The 21,266-nt window shown below is 36.7% G+C and overlaps 1 protein-coding gene across 2 annotated transcripts in view; it reads right to left on the reverse strand.

The window, feature by feature from the left end:
* LOC127660456 (SPARC-related modular calcium-binding protein 2-like) overlaps nucleotides 1–21,266 on the reverse strand; it is a 53,655-nt gene that overhangs the window by 10,408 nt on the left and 21,981 nt on the right. Inside the window, exons 4-9 of one of the 2 annotated variants that reach the window (XM_052150699.1) lie at nucleotides 19,166–19,265; nucleotides 18,188–18,232; nucleotides 15,253–15,336; nucleotides 14,524–14,595; nucleotides 8,201–8,387; nucleotides 3,472–3,554 (exon numbers count right to left, since the gene is read on the reverse strand). In XM_052150699.1, the coding sequence (XP_052006659.1) occupies nucleotides 3,472–3,554; nucleotides 8,201–8,387; nucleotides 14,524–14,595; nucleotides 15,253–15,336; nucleotides 18,188–18,232; nucleotides 19,166–19,265 (571 nt within the window). The remainder of the gene's footprint in view (nucleotides 1–3,471; nucleotides 3,555–8,200; nucleotides 8,388–14,523; nucleotides 14,596–15,252; nucleotides 15,337–18,187; nucleotides 18,233–19,165; nucleotides 19,266–21,266) is intronic. The other variant, XM_052150700.1, reaches the window with a different exon arrangement.

Raw genomic sequence — 21,266 nt, forward strand, 5'->3', positions numbered from 1 at the left:
GTAGTAGTCTCTAAAGTAGTCATCTCCGTCCAGTTAAAGAAAGAGAAAGTGTGTGTGTATTCGCAAGGAGTCTTTGCATGCTGAGCTGTTTACAGCCAGGCCCAGAGGCGACAGATTCTCTGGTGCAGGAGATAATAGCATGCCGAGGACTTTGTGAACAGGTGTGTGTGTGTGTGTGTGTGTGTGTGTGTGTGTGTGTGTGTGTGTGTGTGTGTGATAAAGTAAACAGATGACCTCTCACGACAGAAAAGAAAAAATGACATTTTTTCTAAGTGCAGATAGTTTCTGAGTGTTTTCTGCAACACATGTTCTGCTGTAATACCTGCGTGAGTTTCTGCTCTTTACTGGGGCCAGAAACAATAAAATGTCATTCGAGTGAGTCAGCTCACATTTGTACAGTGCTGTCTTCAAATAAGTTTTGGTAGTTGCCACTTTCACCTTTATTGCAATTGTTTTGTTGTGTTAACCCTGTCCCTTCCACTACATAAGGCAAGCTGCAACCGCTGTGTGCATGAAGTTGGATTTGATCGATATGGCAGAGGGGAAGATTTTAGGTGACTGGCGACTTAAATTTTGGTCCAAAGCTAAATTTTGGTTTCTCACACCAAGTTGTTGTATGGCTTCAGAAGACCTTCCTTTATGGAGATTGACAGCCATACTCACTGTATATGTTGTTATGGAAAAGAGCAGCATGTACATTTTTCAAAATATCTCTTTTTGTGTTCCACTGAAGAAAGAAAGTCACATGGGATTGGGGGGGGTAAAGATGCCAGAATTTTCATATTTGGGTGATCTATCCCTTTAAGGCTCCTCTAAATTTGAGACCAAGAGAAACTAAATAAATATTCAGACATTCAGTCAAAATCTCCAGTTAGCAACACAAATTTATACAATCGACAAACATAAACCTGATTAAAGGATTCATTGTGAGAATTCAATGGTGAAACCCATCACTACCCTGATTTTAAAGCATTCCAGTGTTACTCAGTGTCCTAAAATTGCTGCTGCTGCAGAAGCTGCATGAAAACTGTCAGATTCAAGCAGTCATGAAGATTGTGGAAGTGGCTGTGAATTGTGGATGTTTAGTTGCCCCCTATCAACCCCAAAACCCCCCACCCCCCACCCCCATACACCACAAGTAACCAGTCATGACCTGAGAGCTGCTCATTGAACAGCACCAGTACACATGCTGCTGGCAGCCTTACCATCCACATACACCTGAGGAACAGAGGAAGCTTTATTCATTAACACCTGAAGTTATTAGCATGTTTGCCAAAGCATCCAAAGCTCACTGCAGCAAAGCCAGTAAACAGCTTTGAGTAGTGAAGGTTAAGACCAGCAATTAATTCAGTTTACTACATCTTTAACTCACACTTGCACATTTACCTAGCTATCTAGATGAGGACATACCAAAGACTTCAACTATTTTCATAGAAAGCTAATTGAAATGACTATATAGACTTTCACATTCCGCAGTCACATTAAAAATGTTGTATTCCTCTTGGGACAAAAGACTGTTTGGTGAACTCTGACCAATGAATCCAGATGATGAGAAGATGTGACCAATAGAAGATTAAAATGTCACATGCTGACCTCTCATGCTATTTGTGATTTATGATTTATTAAAGGTATTTGTACTAAGTGTAAATAACCAAAAGCATATTCTTTGCAATAAGTTCAAATAGTGGCAAAAATTATTTGCATCCCTAAATATATATATACTAACATACAGTATAGTGGCATCACTGCAGCATGTTTATAACATTTATTTAGAGTCCCACAGACACCATACACCAACCCCTACCCCTAAACCCAACCCTAATCTTCTATTACAAAACTCAACCATGGTTTTACTACAGTAACCATAGTATCACCATGGTATTTTGTAGTAAAATCATTACTACAAAATTAAACATGGTTATTATATTAACACCATATTACTGTAATAACACCGTTAATTGCACCTGTCCATTGTAGTGTCCAAAATAACATATAGTCCCGCCCCCAACTCACGCCATTGGTTGACTCAATGTTATTGTGTAGAACTAGACCAGTCCTTCAAAACAAACAGGGTATTTTCATAGAGCTACAGAGGCATGGTGTTTACAGTTTTTGAGAAAATTAACCGATGAATGAATTATTGATAATTGTCTATGCATATTAAGCTGGGATAGGAGAAAGTATTTTAACACAGATAAAGTAACACAATTCAGCTTTAACCTAAAAATAAAACATTTGGATTTATGATATAGGTCACTTTGGATGAAAGTGTCTTCTAAATTAATAAATGTAATTAAGTGTTGATTTTTTGAATTATAAAAAAAATAAAAATATTTATGATTCCTTTTTTACATTCAAAAGCATCCCCAATGGAAGTAATTCACATTTAGCTAACTTCTTGGGTCAATGTTGAGTCCAAAGTAGCATATAACACAAAACCCTAACCCTAAAATGTACTATTAACTATTAATATGAGTACTTGGTTTTGAAAATGAGGCTAAGCTAACTGAAATGAAGCCTCATAACAGGCTGATTTGGAATGCTCTACATAGGCAGCAACTCCTCAAGTCATTCAAATACTGCTGATTTCAATACAGGTGATGTTAGAGGAACAACGCAATACTCTAATGAGCACTAATATGCATAGCCGGGAGAATGCATTAAAATGCTGGCTTTGGAGCAGCTCACTTGGTTTTGGAACAGAATCATAGTTTTGGTAACCTTTTGGAACTAAGTTCAAAATGTCATGCAATTTACATGTTGCACACACACAAACGCACAAAACACTGTCGCTCATTGTAATTTTAGTGTAATCAACGACTTCATTCAAGCTGTAAATGGAAGTCACTCCCTCATTTCCTTTCTGCTGTTTTATTTGTCCCTGCTTCACTCCTTTATCCTCTGTTATTTTGTCATGGGCACTCCCCCACACTCATCCCTCCTTGTCATCCTCCTTGCTATCTTTTGTAATCTATCTTTGCTACCTCCCCCTTTCCACAGTGAGATGATCTGTTAACATCTGTGGTCTATACAGGCCTTGGGGTCGTGGGAAACCTGGAGATGGTTTTGGATTGTAGATGTACACACACATACATACCTGTGCATGCTTGAGTTCACACGCAACGCACACAGAGACCCATTGGACTAGATATCATTATTTAATTCGATTAGTTTAGACAGATATTTTAAAGGTGAAATGTGTCATTTCTGCTTCACTAAACAGAATTGAAAAAATAATGTTTTCATACACCCTGTCTACCATTGGTTGAACAAACAAATAGTTCCGCCCCAAACTCACACCACAGGTTGAGCCAATGTTGCTGTGTCTGCTTGGTCTGGATGCTCAAACAAGCAATGTTTTAATAGCCACGGTGTTAAACTTTCTAAGTATTTAAAAAAAAACATGAAATACTTCATCTTTAAATCTTGCTTTCTAAGCATACTTTGCACAAACTTTCCACATCTACTCACCCTGCAGGTGTCTGCTCCTATAATGGTCCTTTGGTTTGGTAGGATGTGCTCTGGCATTCCCATCACATTTTGGTTGTTCGTATCTACAGCAAGAGAGAGAAATGAGAGAATGAGAGAGAATGCAAAGCATTATTGTTTTATTTGATTGTTTAATCAATGGAAATTTGCACAGATAGAATCTTCCACTTCTGCTGAGAAAATATTTAGATTTATTTACATTTAAATAAAAGGGTAAAAACCTTAAACAATATTTAGCAAATCTGCTTCTAAATCTGTTTTATGTAGTTATTTATTTTTGACCAATTTGACCAATTGTCACACATTATACATACATTTCTGCATATACATGGTGAAATTATTTATTTTTCACATATCCCAGCTAAGCTGGGGTCAGAGTGCAGGGTCAGCCATGATACGGCGCCCCTGGAGCAGATAGGTTCAAGGGCCTTGCTCAAGGGCCCAACAGTGGTGTCTTGGTGGTGCTGGGGCTTGAACCCACGACCTTCTGATCAGTAACCCAGAGCCTTAACCGCTGAGCCACCACTGCCCCACTTTTTATTTAGATACCTACATTTTCAGCCTTTTGACAATTTAGTATATACACTACTGTTTCAAATTTAAGAGGTAACCAATAATTGTATTTTTATTTTTCTTGAAAGAAATGTATGCAAAGGATGCATGACATTGGAAAAATACAGTAACACTTTATAATAAGGTTCCATTTGTTAACATAAGTTAACATGAACTAACAGTGAACAATTCTTTTACAGCATTTATTAATCTTAGTTCGTTTTAATTTCTACATATACTAATACATTTATCAAATGTAATGTTGTGTTTGTTAACATTAGTTAATGCACTATGAACTAATATTCCTAATAATATGACTAATAACAATGAACAATTGTATTTTTATTAAATATATGCTGTAAATATATTTTTGACTGTTAGTTCATGATATCTAATGCATTAACTAATGTTAAAGAATGGAACCTTATTGTAAAAGTGTTCCCAAAAAAACTGCCAAAAACTGTTTGACATAGCTGTTATATATTTCTATATATTTTCAAAATTCTATTTTTGCCCATGTTGACAAAGCCCTTACTCAAGTAAAGTCATTACTCCAGTTTACTGTGAAAATACTGTCACTTAATCACTGAGAAATCATTCGAATGTGCTAACTTATTACTCAAGAAATGTTTCATATTATTTGAACAGTTGAAAAGGGTTGTGTTATTTAGTAACATCCGAACAATGCAATACAGTGTATTTTGCAGATGCTTAAGTATTGAGTAAACTTTCAAGTCACTTTGGACTTCCAAGTCAAATTTCGGTTTGAAAAATGGCGAAAAGAAACTGATTTTTCTAAAGATTATCAGTCTCGAGAGGAAGGCTATTCCATGCGCTACTAACTTGATAGACTAAAGAAAACAAAGAAAGAAGCACAACGACAACAACAATTAAAGCCAAATCTGAAACAGGCAAATAAGAAGAAAATAGTAGAAAGGGCAAAAAAACTGGATGGTACTGTAAATGAATAAGTCTAAGTTTGACGTGTTGAACTGGTGTTAGAAAAGTCTGATCATAAGGTCTGTGAAAAAAACAATTACATCTTTGGGAAAAAGCATAGAATGAAACTTAATCTGAATATCCTAATAAACTGACTGCTAGAATGCGTAAGGCATCATTCCTGGAAGTGGAGGATTTGTGGATAAACAGAAAGTTTGAAGAATAAAGCATTTATATACATAGAAATATGTCATTTGTAGCATTCAAAATGTCTTTATTGCAATTATTGATCAATTTAAAGCATTCTTGGTCAAGAAAATCATCTTTGCAATTCTTTGTAAGATTGTAATCTAAAAATTATATATTTTTTTCAAGAACATAAAAATATCATGGTGAATCCAAATTTGTTTAACAGTATATCTTGATATTTATGTATTTGCTCTAAGAAGGCTTTTAGGGTTTATGTGTTTTAATCAGAGAAACCATCATTTCAATCAAAATGATACTTCATAATATTTATTTATTAATATATATATATATATATATATATATATATATATATATATATATATATATATATATATATATATGTGTATATATATATATATATTATATTATAATTAATAAAAAGAAAGCCCAAAAATATCACACAAAACCCTCATGCCAGTCATGTTATATTAAAACATCGATTTGCCACCCACAAATGTTGAACAACTTTGCTTCAGAACCTGTTCAGAAAGAAAGCAGAAAGATACTGCTTTCCTACTGGCCTCTAACTTTTGTAATAAACTTATTATTATTTAAAAGGCCAACTGAATAAAAAGTCTTGAAGACTGTTATTGAAGAATCATTTCGACAAGCCATGATGAAACTAGAAGAAGGATGTGATTGCTTGAAGAAGGTTTAAGAGGGACCCATTCAGGGTTGGGGAGTACTGGAATACAAGTACTCCACTACAGTTACATTCAAAATGTATTTTGATTTCTGAAGAGATTACTTTGCATTTTATTGACATTCATTTAATATTTAGTCTTTCAGATGGAAAACATTTATACATATAAATGATGTGATCCAAAGTGCATTTGAACAGCAGTGAAACACTTTCTTATGATGTGTTACATTCATACGAGCAGACAGAGAAGTAAGTTTGAAGTAATTTGGAGCAGAAGAAATAGAAATAAACCTTGTATTAATTGTCAAATGCTATTTATAGCCATTTTACATTTACATGTTACCAGGTATGATCATGTTTTGAAGTATATTTAAGCTCTGTAGGTCCTTACAATGCAAGTGAATGGGTACCAAAATGTTAAAGCTTCAAACAACACATAACAGCAGAATAAAAGTAATCCATCAGACTCCAGTAGTTCACTCTATATCATCAGAAGCAATTTGATAGGTGTGGGTGAGAAACAGATTCATATTTCAGTCCTTTATTTTACTATAAATTGTCCTCCCTGCCCAGTAGGTGGCGATATGCACGATGAATGCAAATTGCCAAAAAAAATAAATAAATAAGTGAAATTGGAGATTTAAAGTAAAAAAAGGACATAAAAATGTATCTGTTTCTCACCAACACCCACATATCATATCACTTCTGAAGATATGGATTTTTACCACTAGAGTCATATGGATTACTTTTGTGCTGCTTGTGTGTGCTTTATAGAGTTTCAAAGTTTTGGTATCCATTCACTTGCATTAAATCTACATAGCTGAAATATTCTTCATAAAATGTTCTGGGATGATATGAGGGTGAGTAAATCAGAAGAGAATTTTCATTTTTGGCTTAAATAGGCCTATTTCTTTAATGTGATCCAATAATTTTTTGGTGACCTGCCCAAATCAGGCCACAGATGGGGGTATTGGGTAGGTAGCACTTCCATGCATGCTTTAATGCGCTGTCTGGCAAACTGCCTGGGTCTTTGTTAACTCAATACTACATTCTGTGATGGTCAGCAATCCACTGCAATGCTCCTGTGGCTCATTAAAGGTGCCCCTGCATCCACAGCCATTCCCACTTTTTGAGTTTCATTGACTCATAGCCAACACACCCGAACAAATCATACACATTAACAAAGTTATGTCATTATCCAACAGCATAAGACCACAACAGATTTTGGTTAGCAGAGCAGCTCACCTGTTAACCACATAAAGCATCCTGGTAGCAAGTGACTATTTGATTAATTTGATGGTATATTTAGCTTCATAGCCCTGCTGAAAAACAGTTTTGGCTGGTCTCTTTGGGTGGTGGCTTTAGATGGGGGTTTAATTGTACTTTTCAGATGGTCAGCCCACTTTAAACCAGCTAAAACCAGCTTAAACCAGCAAACCAGTGAAGGCTGGTTTACCTTCATAAGTACTGTTAGCATCAACTACACAGCAGAAATGTACTCTCACTACCTCTCAGAAAGACCTAAATGTTAAAAGAGACTAAAACAGATTGGGCCCAGTATTGGCCTCTGAGGAATACCAAAACTCAATTTTGTACTCTACAGTAACTTGAATAATGAGGGATGCCCTGGGTGTATATTCAATGTACTGTAAGTGAACAGGTTGACTGGCACCTACCATTTTAAAAGCCAGGCGGTGGGTTTCTCCTTTCAATACAGAAGAATTGCAAAAAGTTGTATTTTGGATACTAAATATCATTCATTTCGTTGGGGTGCCAGAGGTATTATAAAATGTTTAAAATAACATTTTGTTAAAGATAAAGTTAAGAGACATGTTGAAATAAGATCTGTTTGTCTTTGCAGCTGTATTGGAGAAATTTCACCCCAAATTGTAGAATGGAACCAGAGCTCTGATTTTTATGTAATAAGCACCAACTGAATATCCAAAGTACAGTAGAAAAGCATGACATTTTAAGACATTTAGGACAGTGGTTCTCAACAGGTTTTGATTCAGGACAAAAACCTGGTTACAAAAAAGTGCCAAAAAGGTTTACAAAATTGTAAACAAATGTCCAAATTAATATTTTGGTTTTCAAGGATCAGGGATGAATATACAACCTCCCTATGTTGGATACCCGGCCTTTGATATCAACAGTGAAAGAAATGGGAAGCAGTTTTTCGTCCATTTTAAAAATACATGTCTATTTATTTGTTCTTCTAACTATTATTCCATGCTGTCTGCAACCCTTCAAGAACAAGCCATTTTTGGGTCGCAACCCACCAGTTGAGAACCACTGATTTAGGACATTTAGCGAAGTGCATGTTCTCACCTGGTGGATGTGCCAGGTATGGGTCGCCCAGTATCTACCAGGACACACCAGCAGTACCCAGTAGAGGGATGGCACTGGACAGGTTTGTAGAGGCCACCATGAGCGCAATCGGGCACAAAAACTGCTTCGTTTTTATGTTGTCTTGCCTCTTCCTGTGCCGACAGCTGCTCCTGATCGCATGAGGTCGCTGGGGTAAAACAATACACAATGAATCTCATTCACTAATAAATCTACATAAGTGTTCTTACTTTTGTGCACTAACAAAGAAAAATTATTTTAGTGCATTTTTAATTACTATGTGACACTGTCACCAAACAATAGTTTTCAGTTACAGATGCCATTGTAGAAATTCACTGTTCACAGTTAGCCATGATTACTTTAATCCATGAGTGAACGTGTTAAAGAACAGGGCCGTTACTGAGATTAAACGATTAGTCATGTGATTTTAGCATGGCAGCCCCCATGAGGGCACCCTATCCATGTAGAATAAAATAGCTTTTATAAGGTTACTATATGACAGGAGTCTTTATCTCATGTGAGTGTTCATCATTTAATACATACAGTATGTTTGAAGATTACAATTATTTCTTTAGGAGGAAATAAATAAATAAAGAGAAAAACATTACTGAGTGCACCTTTAAACAGCGTTCCTTTAATGAGGTAAGGTCATAAATGGTCTAAGCAAATAATTACCGGCTTATTCAATGTGTGCAAGCGTTGTGTGCATGCCTGTTTACATTTTGACATCAAAAGCAGAGAATAACCTAATGACTGTCCAAAGACATGTAATCGTAGGTTTCCTGCGTAATTATTATATTTTTTTTAATAAGCTGATTTTTTTTGTTAGTTATCAGCAAATTGATATGTAACGTTTTAATTCAATTTACCAAAGCATTGCCAAAAAATACACTCTACCTGTTTGCCGGCTTCACCATAAAATTTCGTAAAGATTTTTGAAGGGCCAAGAAAATTCAAAATTCATTCGTCATCCATATAGAAAATCAAAAAATGACGTGGCAATTTTTTTAAGGCTTTGTCTGAAGATTCAACATTTTTTGAAGTCGTAAAAAAACAATTAATTCCACTTCATTACAATCCAAAACATTTTACAAATCCCCTAAAAACAGGAAGGGATGGACGTTACTGGATAGAGAAATAGAGAGATGGATGCAGAGAGTGTTCAAGTGGGGAAAGGAGGGTAAAAGAAGAAAACAGTTCGAGAGAGTGAAAGTGAGAAGAAAGAGAACTTGTGCTTTATCTGGGGCCTGCGGGAATGTTTATAACATTAAGAAGTTAATGACTGCACAGGGCTCCTGCGGCTTAACCAGCATAAATATTTACACATTGTCTCTGTGTGCCTCTGCTTTCAGTGTCTTTGAATGAAGATATTGACCTTGGGCAGAGAATCGCTGCATAAAATGCACTGTGTTGAGAAAACTATGGTGTCTCATTGCTTTTTTTTGAAACCTGAACTTTAAACATGGGCTAACCCAAAGATTTATGAGGCTCAAACATATCCATACAGAGACACCCTGAAACACATGAATGATCCATATGGAGCACAACATTTTGAGCTGTGAGATTTCTCTGCATCAGGAACCAATCATCTCTTGAGTCCTGTGCCACAACAGAACTCTCCGGCAAAGCTTTGAGCCGCCTCATCTAATGCAAGCAACATTACATGAGTTTGAAGGCTTGTGTTAACCTCTCCACTCCTCTCTTGCTAAATGAAATATCCTCCCATTTCAGCTTCACTGTAACTTCACAGTTTTCTTTCTAGATTTTGTTTCTCAACTTCTCTTAACTAAATAGTATCAAGGTATAAGCATAAAACTAGATTTTTACATTTTATTCCAACCTGGTCTCACATAATCATGTTAATTTACCTTCATTTTAGCAAAATGGTTTGTATGTGTCTTGTTGTCCGTATTGCGGCAGTTTCCTAGTGAATTAACACTAGAGACATTACAACAAATATGACATTTATTCACTTTCACACAAATAAAAGGGCAGATTATACATTCATAAACACTTATTTTCCACCTTGTTCCTCACACAATGCTATCGTATGACATCAAAACATTTTAATATTGTGCATAACTTGTAAGGTGATATTTTTTAATGTTTGCATCACACAACCAACTACATCTAGAAGCGTGTATGATTAAATTGAGTGGCAGCTCAACTGATAAAGCGATCCAATGGACCTGGGTAGAAGTCACGAAGAACATACAACTCGACACGTGAGCCGAAAGTGCCATAGAAGTAGCATAAAATGACATGGTTTCTACAGCAATTGCGATTTCAGATTATTTTTCTCTCTTATCTGCATTTTACTCGGTTAGGTTTATGAGTTAGCAGTGATGGGCAGTAGCTTTTCAGTAGCGAAGCTATATTTTTGACTAAGTAGCGGCGTAGCATTGAGATAAGCTACACCGCTACATCATGCCTTGTACCAGATGTTTACTATCGCAAGTTTTGAATCAAAACTAAAGATGTCTGATCACAAATGAATCGCTCATCTACGTCGGTTCTTAAAAATGAATTTGTCACATGTGATAGGAAAGCAGTCTGAATCGGTTCGCGATTCAATCTAAATGACTTGCGCGCATTGCTGAATCATTTGTGCGTGCTCTCAGTTGCCAATCATTTCACAGAGTATTTTATAACATATAAAATAAAGATAACGCTGGTTGCAGTGGACCTACAATCAATGGAAATGAAATCTGCAAATGCGTCCCATCGTTTGCCAGTGATGAAGAAGGTCTTTAAGTGATGAAAGTTTAACACATTTGCAGGTAAACACATATTAGCTTATAGGAAAACACATAAAAAATTACCATGGCATAACCAGGTTGTTTGGACATGTACCATTACCTGGCTGAACTATGTTAATACAACAGTAAGCCATATGAATATGGTAATCGTATAGCGAAGTACCATGGTATTTTTTTAATTACCTTGATGCATCATGTAAATACATGAATATGTAAATACATGAATATGAAATGAATATGGTGATCATCTATTTGCCATGGTAGTAACATGCTATACTTTGAAGTAATTTGAAGCACCATGCAGAATGGTACATAAATATGGTAATTGTATATCAAAGTACCATGGCGTAACCATCTGAAATCACATTGTTATTACCCAGGTGTGCTCACACACACACACACACACACACACACACACACACACACACACACACACACACATACATACAAGAAATTTGGCCTCTGATGATATATCTTGTAATTCTGTGTCTAGCTGCTGTATTTCTGTATTGTATAGATTAATACAGTACATAGATGAATAGTATACTGTATGAATGCATAGTTTTTATACAGGAATGTGCTAATTAAATTATGTTTAAATGGGTCTGGGTTTGTGTAGTTAGTAGGATAAATGTGAAAAATAATATGTAAAAATAGTGACTTTAAATGTTGAACATATGGGTTTGTATAAGTAGCATTTAAATTTACATTTGTTTCTTTTTTTTTTTTTTACGTGCACATACTGTATACTTGTATACTGTATTGCACTAAACTGTAATATACTGAACCAAGGCTTTGATAAACATCATGTGAGTAAGTCTTTTAGATGATTTGTTTATGATGGTATGCTCCGTGCATCTGCGGTTGAAAAAATGTAGCAAGCTACTTTTGGTGTGTAGCTTGTAGTGTAACTTTTAGCTTAGCTTAGCTTAACAATTTTTTCTCTTGAGTAGTTTGTAGCTTAGCTTGATACATTTTTTGAGTAACTTGTCCAACACTGAGGGTTAGTATTGGGAGGTAGGGTTAGGGTTAGGTTAGGGTTTTGCTTATTTTAAACTCGATAGAGCAAGGGTGTCAAACTCAGTTCCTGGAGGTCCGCAGCCCTGCAGAGTTTAGTTCCAGCCCTGCTCCAAAATGCCTCCTTGTAATCATAAAGCACTCCTGAAAATCTTGATTAGCTTGACAGTTTACCTAAAAACTGCCACAATACGTTTAAGAAGCTGTGTAATATCATTTTGAAAAAAGGTGGTGCTACCACTAAAATACTATGGTGTTTAACACTAACATTATGGGGATACCATGATACTCTCTGAAGAAACTTACAGTGCTATTTAATGCCATGGTACCTGACTATTATAATCAAATAGCACCATGATATATCAAAGTACCACAGTATTACCATCTGTTACCATCACTGAACCATTGTACTGCCATAGTTCTTTTTTGAAAGGGATAACTTTTCTTCCTTTCTTTTCTTTTCTTTTTTTTGACTCTCTCCCACATTCTTTTATAGTTATCCTTTTTCTTTGTCTGTGGTGTTGTCAGGTCTTTGGCTTCATCATAGCATAGTTCCAGTCAGAAAATTTAGCCATAAGTTTGATCTTCTTGTTTTTTTTTCTTTCTTCCAATCTTTCTTTCAGTTCTATTCTGAGCTTCTCTGAATAGTGATAATCACCATTTAGACCCCAATGAATCAGGAGTAATCAAAACCATCAGCGTTCACTGCGCTATTCTGACTTTTTAGTGGTTATAAATCAAGAGAACTTTACAATCAAGCTATTCACACACACACACACGCAAAATTTGTCTAATGCCGAACCACAAACTCTGTAATAATGTCATCAGAATCAGACCTACAGTAAGAGTATGCCATCATTTTTCACCCAGATGGTTTTAATGGCATCTCTGTTGACACCTTTATTATTAGATCAACATGTCAGGCAATGGTTTCTGCATTTAGTTGGATCTGTGAGGATCAACACATATGTGCTTGAGAATACAATTATGTGTGTGTTTGAGTGAGTGACTAAAGCAACGGACAATTTCTTGAAGTTTACAGATACACATATGAGATCTCTTTAATGTCTATTAAATGAGAGCAAATGTAGACTTTTGTAAGAGTTTCCTGCTTCTCTGAATTTTCTCCAGAGAATCTAACAAAAGTTTCCCCAAATGTGTCTCAAACTACAATCAAACTGCATTTCTCATCAAACTTTTCTAAGATCGAATTATCTGGGCAATGCTGGACGACACTCTTTTTATAACTCTGTTCTCTTGTTATATGTTAAAGCTGTTTTAACTTATATTATGTTAATATTGTACTACACATGCCAATTTTAGAGGTGATACTCATGATATAGCTGATGTTCAATGGAAGACTTTATTATTTTTATATTATATTGAACAGCCTCAGTTGATAATGCAAGTGAGCCATAATTCTACAATATTATGTCTATGCAATGCACACAATAACACCATCAACTAAAAACATCAAACGGGGATTCAGTAATGAAGGGGATAAATTATATTTTATAAGCGCCACTGCCATCCACCGGGGGAGGGAGTAGACCGACCGCCCGGACGCGATGAACGGCCGCCGTCCGCGAGGCGAGTGGGGACTGGACTCCCTGACCGCCTGGAGCGATGGAGCTGCTGTCGTCCGCCTGAGAGGGTGGAGAAGTGATCGAGGACCATGCAACGGTGTATCGGAGAACCGGCTTGGCAATATAAATAATATTTGAATGAATAACTTAAACCAAAAGACAAACACACACAACGGACATGTCCGTAAACTATCTCTCTCTCGTCACACCACCATCTGCCATCGGCCTTTATCCCTCTCTGATGCTTAATTAGCCTGATAAGGGACCGGGTGTGTATAATCACGACCCAGCCCCGCCCTCCGCCCTGCCACACCAAGCATTATAGAGGTAAACAACTTCGCCTAATGGAGAACAGATAAACATTCCTCCAGATTGTAGCGATGCTGTTCTGAACTCTGTGAATGTGACTGAACTGAGCGTAGTTTCTCCAGTCAGAACACGAGACAGCCGGTACTTCTTTCTTGTGTTGAAGACATGATGTAATGATGCAAGGATGTATGTCATAAGCCAGGGATTTCGCACCAAATCCTACCCGACAGCTCAAAATACAAATAATTTTTATATGTTTACTGAAGTGAATCGGGGTGAGGGCATTGTTTTGAACACTTTGAGACAAATGTGATTTTTAAATGAAACATAACTGATAGCTTGTTAACATCTACTGAGCTAATAAAATTTTGCTCCAAAACCACCATCACATTCTTCTCATATACTGTCAAAGTCTCCATTCACTCACCAACTGCAAAATGGTGTAAACAAACTGGAAATGGACCGAGATCAGACCTGATGTCAAAGTCCAAGTTTTTTTATATATAATAAATGAGAACAGTTTGCATGTTTTAATTTTATGTCTTCTTCTAAATACCAAAATCATCCCAGCTCAGATTGTTCCTGTTAACATTTTGCGTCGAAAAATGTTAACAGATGTTTGTCAGTCACTCACATTGTGTTCTGGTCCTGTTTTGTCGGCTGCGGACCTGTTCTGTCCACAGTGTAGGGTAATGGGAGATGAGGTCTAAATCACACACAAACACATACAAATACACAAAACATTAGATCTGTTCCAAACCCTACTGAGATATCTACCTAGAAAGCATTTTAAGGCATCGTGGTGATCCTTACACAAATACTTTTTAATCCTTAATTCCATTCATTACTGCAATTTATCTAAATAATTTATCCATTTAAAAGGACCATCTATGTAAAATATAAATAAGATCTTTATTGCTGAAATATGCTACCACCACACTGCTGAAACCAGCTTGCTGGTCTTAGCCAGTTTAAGATGGTTAAGCTGGTTTTCCAGTCTGGCCAAGCAGGTTCTCAGCTAGTTAATATGTTCTCCAAACATGACCAGCTGAAATGTGCCTATAAAACCACCTAAACCAGCAAACAGACCAGCCGAACCAGATTATATACACTATATATAAAACCAGAAAAAGCTCTAACCAACATAAGGTGATTCGCTGGTTTCCTAGCTTGGATAAGCTGGTCTTTTTTTCTGGTTTTAGAAGTGTTCTGATGACAACCAGCTTGGCCAGCCTGGAACAGCTAGACCATCTAAGACCAGCAAACCCCTTTAGGCTGGTTTAACTGGGTTTTTCAACAGGGTGGGAGGCTAATGATGACAGCAAGGAAGAGGAGCATGATTATGAAGATCAATGACACTCACCTTCCTCATCAGCAGACGGCTGGTGTTCAACTATGGGAGTAGCCAATTCATCTGCATTTAGAATGGAGAAGATTTGCAAGGAAACTACAATTACGACAGTCAGCTAGACAGTGACATAACATCAGCCATGAAGCATTTGCACATTGCCCGGCCAGGACAGATTTAAGAGAGGAAGAAAGAGAAAAAGTAAGGGAGAATAATGGAGAAATTGGTTAAATTGAAGCAGGAAATTGGGTACAGACAGGCAGAGAAAGGCTGATAAGTGGTTTAGTGGTTGTAACTGACTCACTGAAAGAAAAAAACATTTAAACATTCACTTTGCTTGACAGCAGAAAATAAAAATCTAATGTTTAGAAAGACAAACAACTGTGTGATATAGAACTCTGTAAATGAAGAAGCTGAGAAAGTTGAGGAATATTTGCAGCCAGGGTCCAAAATTATCACTTGCCAAACACCAAATGCTAATAAAAAAGTTACTGTCTACAGCTGTTTTGTCAACTGCATACAAACAACATAATACATGGTTTTAATCTTCTTACACCTGTTTTACCTAACTAAGTTTATCTAGGATACTAGGCAAGTTTTTCCCCCACCAGAACTCCATGTGGCAACACATATGTAGAATATTCCTCACATTAAGTAACCAAAATGTAAATACGAGGAACAAAATCACAATGTATCTTCATTTTTAAACGGATGACCTTGCGCCTCAATTGAACTTGTTTATTAAATAACATCACAGTAATTGTAATAAAACCTTTCGATGTTATAGAAGTCGCCATCTTTTCTATTTATTCACTGTTACTATGGTTACAGGGGTTTGAATATGGGTTGGTAATTCATTCATACAGAAAGTATTTGAGCCACAACTGTAAGCTGTTGTATGAACAGGACATTTCGAGACTCACACCTCCCGAATTTTCAGAAATTCATCTGCCATTGGTAGGTGTGGCAAAATGTTCATTTTGAAACCTGTATGCAAAAATAAACTGCAGCCCTGTGAAATCAAATATTTTGTTTGGTTAAGATTCTGGCGGTCCCAAGAAAAGGCATGCACGAATACGTGCAACACACACACACACACACACACACACACACACACACACATAAAGCACAGTATGGTGAGTAATGAGTGGAAGATTTGCCCACAGGAATCTGAACCACTGAGAGATGCAGTTGTGGTTAACCTCAGCAAGGTCACCATTAACTCATCAGAGGGCAGCAGACAAACTGCCCTTTTCTCTCGTGTGGTGCGTGTTTCTCTCTCCTTTATGAAAACCTTCACTTCCAGCATCCTTGGGAAACAGCAGCAGTTGAACCCTGACCACTGTCAGTACTCTGATGAAGTGATAACATATTACTGTTGGTCTGTCACCAGATCTTTTTCTGTTATTGATATGACTTTCAGTGTAGCTCAACATATTGTAAGGCCAAGACGGAATCTGCAGGTTTTTTCACATTTTCTGTGATGATTTCGGGAGAAAATTGGTGGAACTGATTTAAACATGGTCAAATGTTTGTGAAGCACAAACAAGTTAGAGAACATGTATTTTTCAAACATACACTACCCACTCAATCAGAAGCAAACATGCTGTTTCTAAACATAATTGGGAACAGTCTACACTAAGGTCATATCCGTTAACATTAATAAATGCATTAGGTATCATGAACTATCAGTCAACAATGACTTTTATAAAGCATTCATTAATCTAGGGTAGTGTTAAATTATCAATATACTGTTTATGTTAGTTTGTAATGCATTAACTAATGTTAAAATATGCAAATCTGTTTTTACAGGTGTACCTGGAATTTTTTCCTTTTTTAAGCAAAAGAAGAAATTTTTTTTATTAGCAAGCTCTTTATGGTAGGAAAGACATCTCTAAGAACTTAGCTTCAACAAAAGCATTGAAATTACATCTACTACACATACATGTACTATGGATTCAACAAGGGTTGCCACCCGTAAAATACGGGATCATCCCATATTTAAAGATGAAATGATTTTCCCTGTATTTGTTAGCCGTGTCCAGATGTTCAAAATGGGATGCATCCCAGACATCTGGACAAATTGTGCCACTTGACAGGACGTCCCGTATTTTTCAACTTTGAATGTGGCAACCCTAAATTCAACACTAACACGAGAACTGTGTATTTTTGAAATAGGACATTCCCCCTTAAAATATAGGAGAGAAAAAAAACACTAGGTTCATCTGGAGATCAGGTGGTCTGTTTTGTCTTATGAGAGGAGAAAAAAATCAATGCTGTTAGTAAAGTGCATGAGAGAGGTCTTTATCTTGAAAGAAGAGGAATGACATCCAGGTGAAGTGGTTAATGTTCACTGTGGGACTAAGACAAAACCGTGAAGCCCTTCGATGTCATTTTAACGACTGTAAAGGCAAAGGCTGTAATTATGGCGTCTCTCTGTTTAACGACTTGAACATACGACCAATTACTTTCAGCCCTGAAGCAGTTCTCTCCATTCTCAAAATATTAGAATGACAAGCCATAACCCGTAGTACGTAGACACACACACATACTTGTCAATGCACAAAAATCAATTTGATTCCTAATCACTATTTTTGTCTTGTTTTCCAGTAAACATATGGAAACATCCTTAAAATATCAATTAACTACAGTATATAACTATTTAAAATATAAAGACTTATTTTCATAAATTCAATATGAAAGTTACTTTTAGAATATATATATATATATATATATATATATATATATATATATATATATATATATATATATATATATATATATATAAAATTATATGGTATTACATTATATGCTATTATATATTTAAGATACATTATATGTGCTGGAAAAAGAAAGACATAAATACTGATTAAGAAAATAATTTTTGTGTGCAGTCTATCAATTGTGTTATTCATCAAAGTCCTACAATTGTGATGTTGAGGGCATTTACCTGCTTTTCCTGGTTCTCTTGGATTTACCTTATCAATCTTGGACCCTGAAAACCAATGGGATAATCACAAGTTACTCCTGGTAACATGTTAGCAAATCAACCACTAGAATGTATTTTTCAGCTGGACTATAACGATATACATTTAAGAGAATTGGAGGGTTTCTAAAACCACTAAACAGTCCTGCACATCAGAGCAAGTCGGTCTTTCAAGAGCTGTTGATGGTGCACAAGTTCTAATCATGAAAATTGACTTGCGTTTTCAATTATGCTTCAAACCTCTATGAGAGAACAGAATAATGTTATGGAGGCTGCAGGGGATAAAAGCCACATGACATTATCTCGGAGTAAAAGAACAACAATGTTTGAGCTCGGCCGCTTAGCCTGCCAAACGCATATTTTGTGATGCTCCCCCAGACCTAACTGATTAAGCTGTTGCATGTGCAATTAAATCTAATTGGTCTTTTTCGAGTGAAGTTGCGGTTGTTGTGCAAAGCCAAGCCAACAATGTCATGATCCAAGAACTCTTGGCCTGCAGTGATAGAGCTTCGCTTGTTTTGTGTGTGTCTGTGTTTAATACTGTTCTAGGGTAGTTTTTTGCATGTGGCTTTGGTTATGTGGCATTGTTATGCTGGAACATTTTTGCAGATTAGGATTATGAGTGTTCTGGCATTACTCAATGCCATTGCTGGCTTAGACGCTGAGGTTCTGTGAGCTAGTAGCTTGTGCAAGGAGCTCTGGAAGACATAGTCTCTTGAATTATACTCCTGAACAAAGTGTATGTGACTGGAGATAGTTTGGTTTCTGTTGCCAAAACATTGAGATCTGTCATCAACATTAAGATTACTTCTTGGAGTCACTTTGGAATATTACTGATGATGTGAAAATCTCTCTTGCAAACAAATGAAAGACAACGTCATTAAGGCACACAGTGGAATAAAAGAGTAAACATAATCCATGGAGGTAGATGTGGTAGAGTACCTTGGCATCGAGGTTTCTTATTTGCTACTGCTGAGCCACTGACTGGCCTGCCATTTGGTGTTACACACCAACAATAACCAGTGTAGCTGTGGCACTGAACCTATTATTCAAATACAGCAGAAAGACAGTGCATTAAGATAATTTACAGTGAAATTCTGAAAAGTGGTCAGGTCATGAGGAATAAAACATTTTTAGAGGTCATTCTAATATATATTAAAAAAATACTTTAAATTTCAGCACTCAAAATTCCATAAAAGCATTTACTGAAACCATGCTGCAAAATGCCTCGTTCTCTACTTCCACAACTAGGGGGCTCATTAATTCATGGTCACCTCTACAACAACAACATCAATGCCTACTTTAAATCGTTACACCCTTGGCTCCGCCCTTTGGTGATCAGTTTGTAAACAGAGAGAGAGAGTAGGACAGACAGGCCTAGTCTGGTCTACTAACTATTCCTGAACCCCAAAGGGGACCCATCTGTATTATTTAGAATAATTTTTTATACAAAAATGCACTAGACCCGCTTTTAAAAATACGTGGTGTCAAGTTACTCTGGAAAGGAGACCCCATTCCGTTTCATTTAGCTGCCTTGCTTAACTGTTTTTTCTTGCACCTAGATGGTGTATTAAAACATGCACTAGATGGATATCATTGACCGCTTTGATGTATTTCCAACTATGTGCACCTCAGTGCAGGATAATACTGAATGTGTGTGGATCTTGTTTCACCATGCTTTGGGCTATGTACGTGCTGTTTTCTTTTTTTTTTTTTTTGCTTCAGTGTGAATTATATGATTGCTTGTTAAATCAGTCATAATACAATTCAAGCTTTGCAAAGGAACTGTTATTGAAGGATGAGGCAGTTAAATACACTATTGGATCCGATCACAAAACCATAAGTAAACCATTTAATTCTTGAATATTTCAAATGTAATGACTATTTGATAGTTTATGTTGCTGCTTTGCTTGTGTGTACAGTTGAATATATAATCAGATGCAATGTGTTGGATGTGCATTATGTGTAGGGTGACCAGATTCCTGCTTGTGGAAAACGGGACAGCCCCCTCCGAGCAAAAATGAAATTGATGTATCCTTAACTAGGCGCAGATCAATGCAATGTAGAGGGTGCATCCGCATCTGTTGTCAACTTGGCAGCAATTTTTCTTAGTATGCACTTGTCTTTCAAGAGTATATCATAAAATGCAGAGCAGTCCAGTCTAAAATGAAGATGTATGAAAAGCTTTGCCTTCATGACTGTTACACTGAGTCGAAATTTCTCCGGTGTCCATGCTGCGTTCATTAATGAGAACACACGCTCCCCAGATGCAGATGTCCCAAGCAGGCATAAAACAAATTCCACAACCTTGGCTAAGACTCCGAAGTTGATGGTCTTGCTCTCCAGATCACAAAAAATGTCTGTCCATCTCTTAGACGTGGCTGTCTTGTTCATGTTCCACTCAGTGATGCAACGAGTGACAATGTTTATCATGCAAGCGCACTCATCAAATAGCGTGGTTTCATCAATCAAACTGAGAGCGAGGATTGTGGAGTAGAAGTGTTCGAGGTAGCTCTGAATGTCTTTCCACTCTGGGATGTCTCTCAGTAGGGCCCACTCAAGGTTTTCTGTGTTCTCCAATGATCGGCTCTATTTTTGGCGGTAATCCACAGATGCTGAATAAAAGCTTCTCACTGCACAAAATAAATCATCCGCTTGCATGTCACTAGATTCAACCAGGGCATCAAACTGCTTTTTAATGTAGAGGGTATGAATGATTCCTCCAGCCTAGCCTTCAAGACTTTTCTCAGGTCATAAATGTGCATACAGTATGTGGTCTTGCTTTACTATCTCCAGTGCACAGTTAAAAGTGGCTTTTTGCGTGAGTGTGAAGTCAATCCAAAGTTTAGTGCAATGATCGTTGAAAATGTCTCTTTGAAACTTTGGGCATTTTTCTTGAGAAAGAAAGTATGCACGCAGACCATTGAAAATGTGTAGTATTCTATCAAGAGCTAGACCAAGAGAGAGGAAACATGTGTTGCCATGCTGCAGTAATTTCTGATGCACTAAAGTGAGTACATTGCTTATGACAGCATCAGATTTT

The sequence above is a fragment of the Xyrauchen texanus genome, chromosome 20 (genome assembly GCF_025860055.1).
Source record: "Xyrauchen texanus isolate HMW12.3.18 chromosome 20, RBS_HiC_50CHRs, whole genome shotgun sequence".
Classification (NCBI taxonomy): domain Eukaryota; kingdom Metazoa; phylum Chordata; class Actinopteri; order Cypriniformes; family Catostomidae; genus Xyrauchen; species Xyrauchen texanus.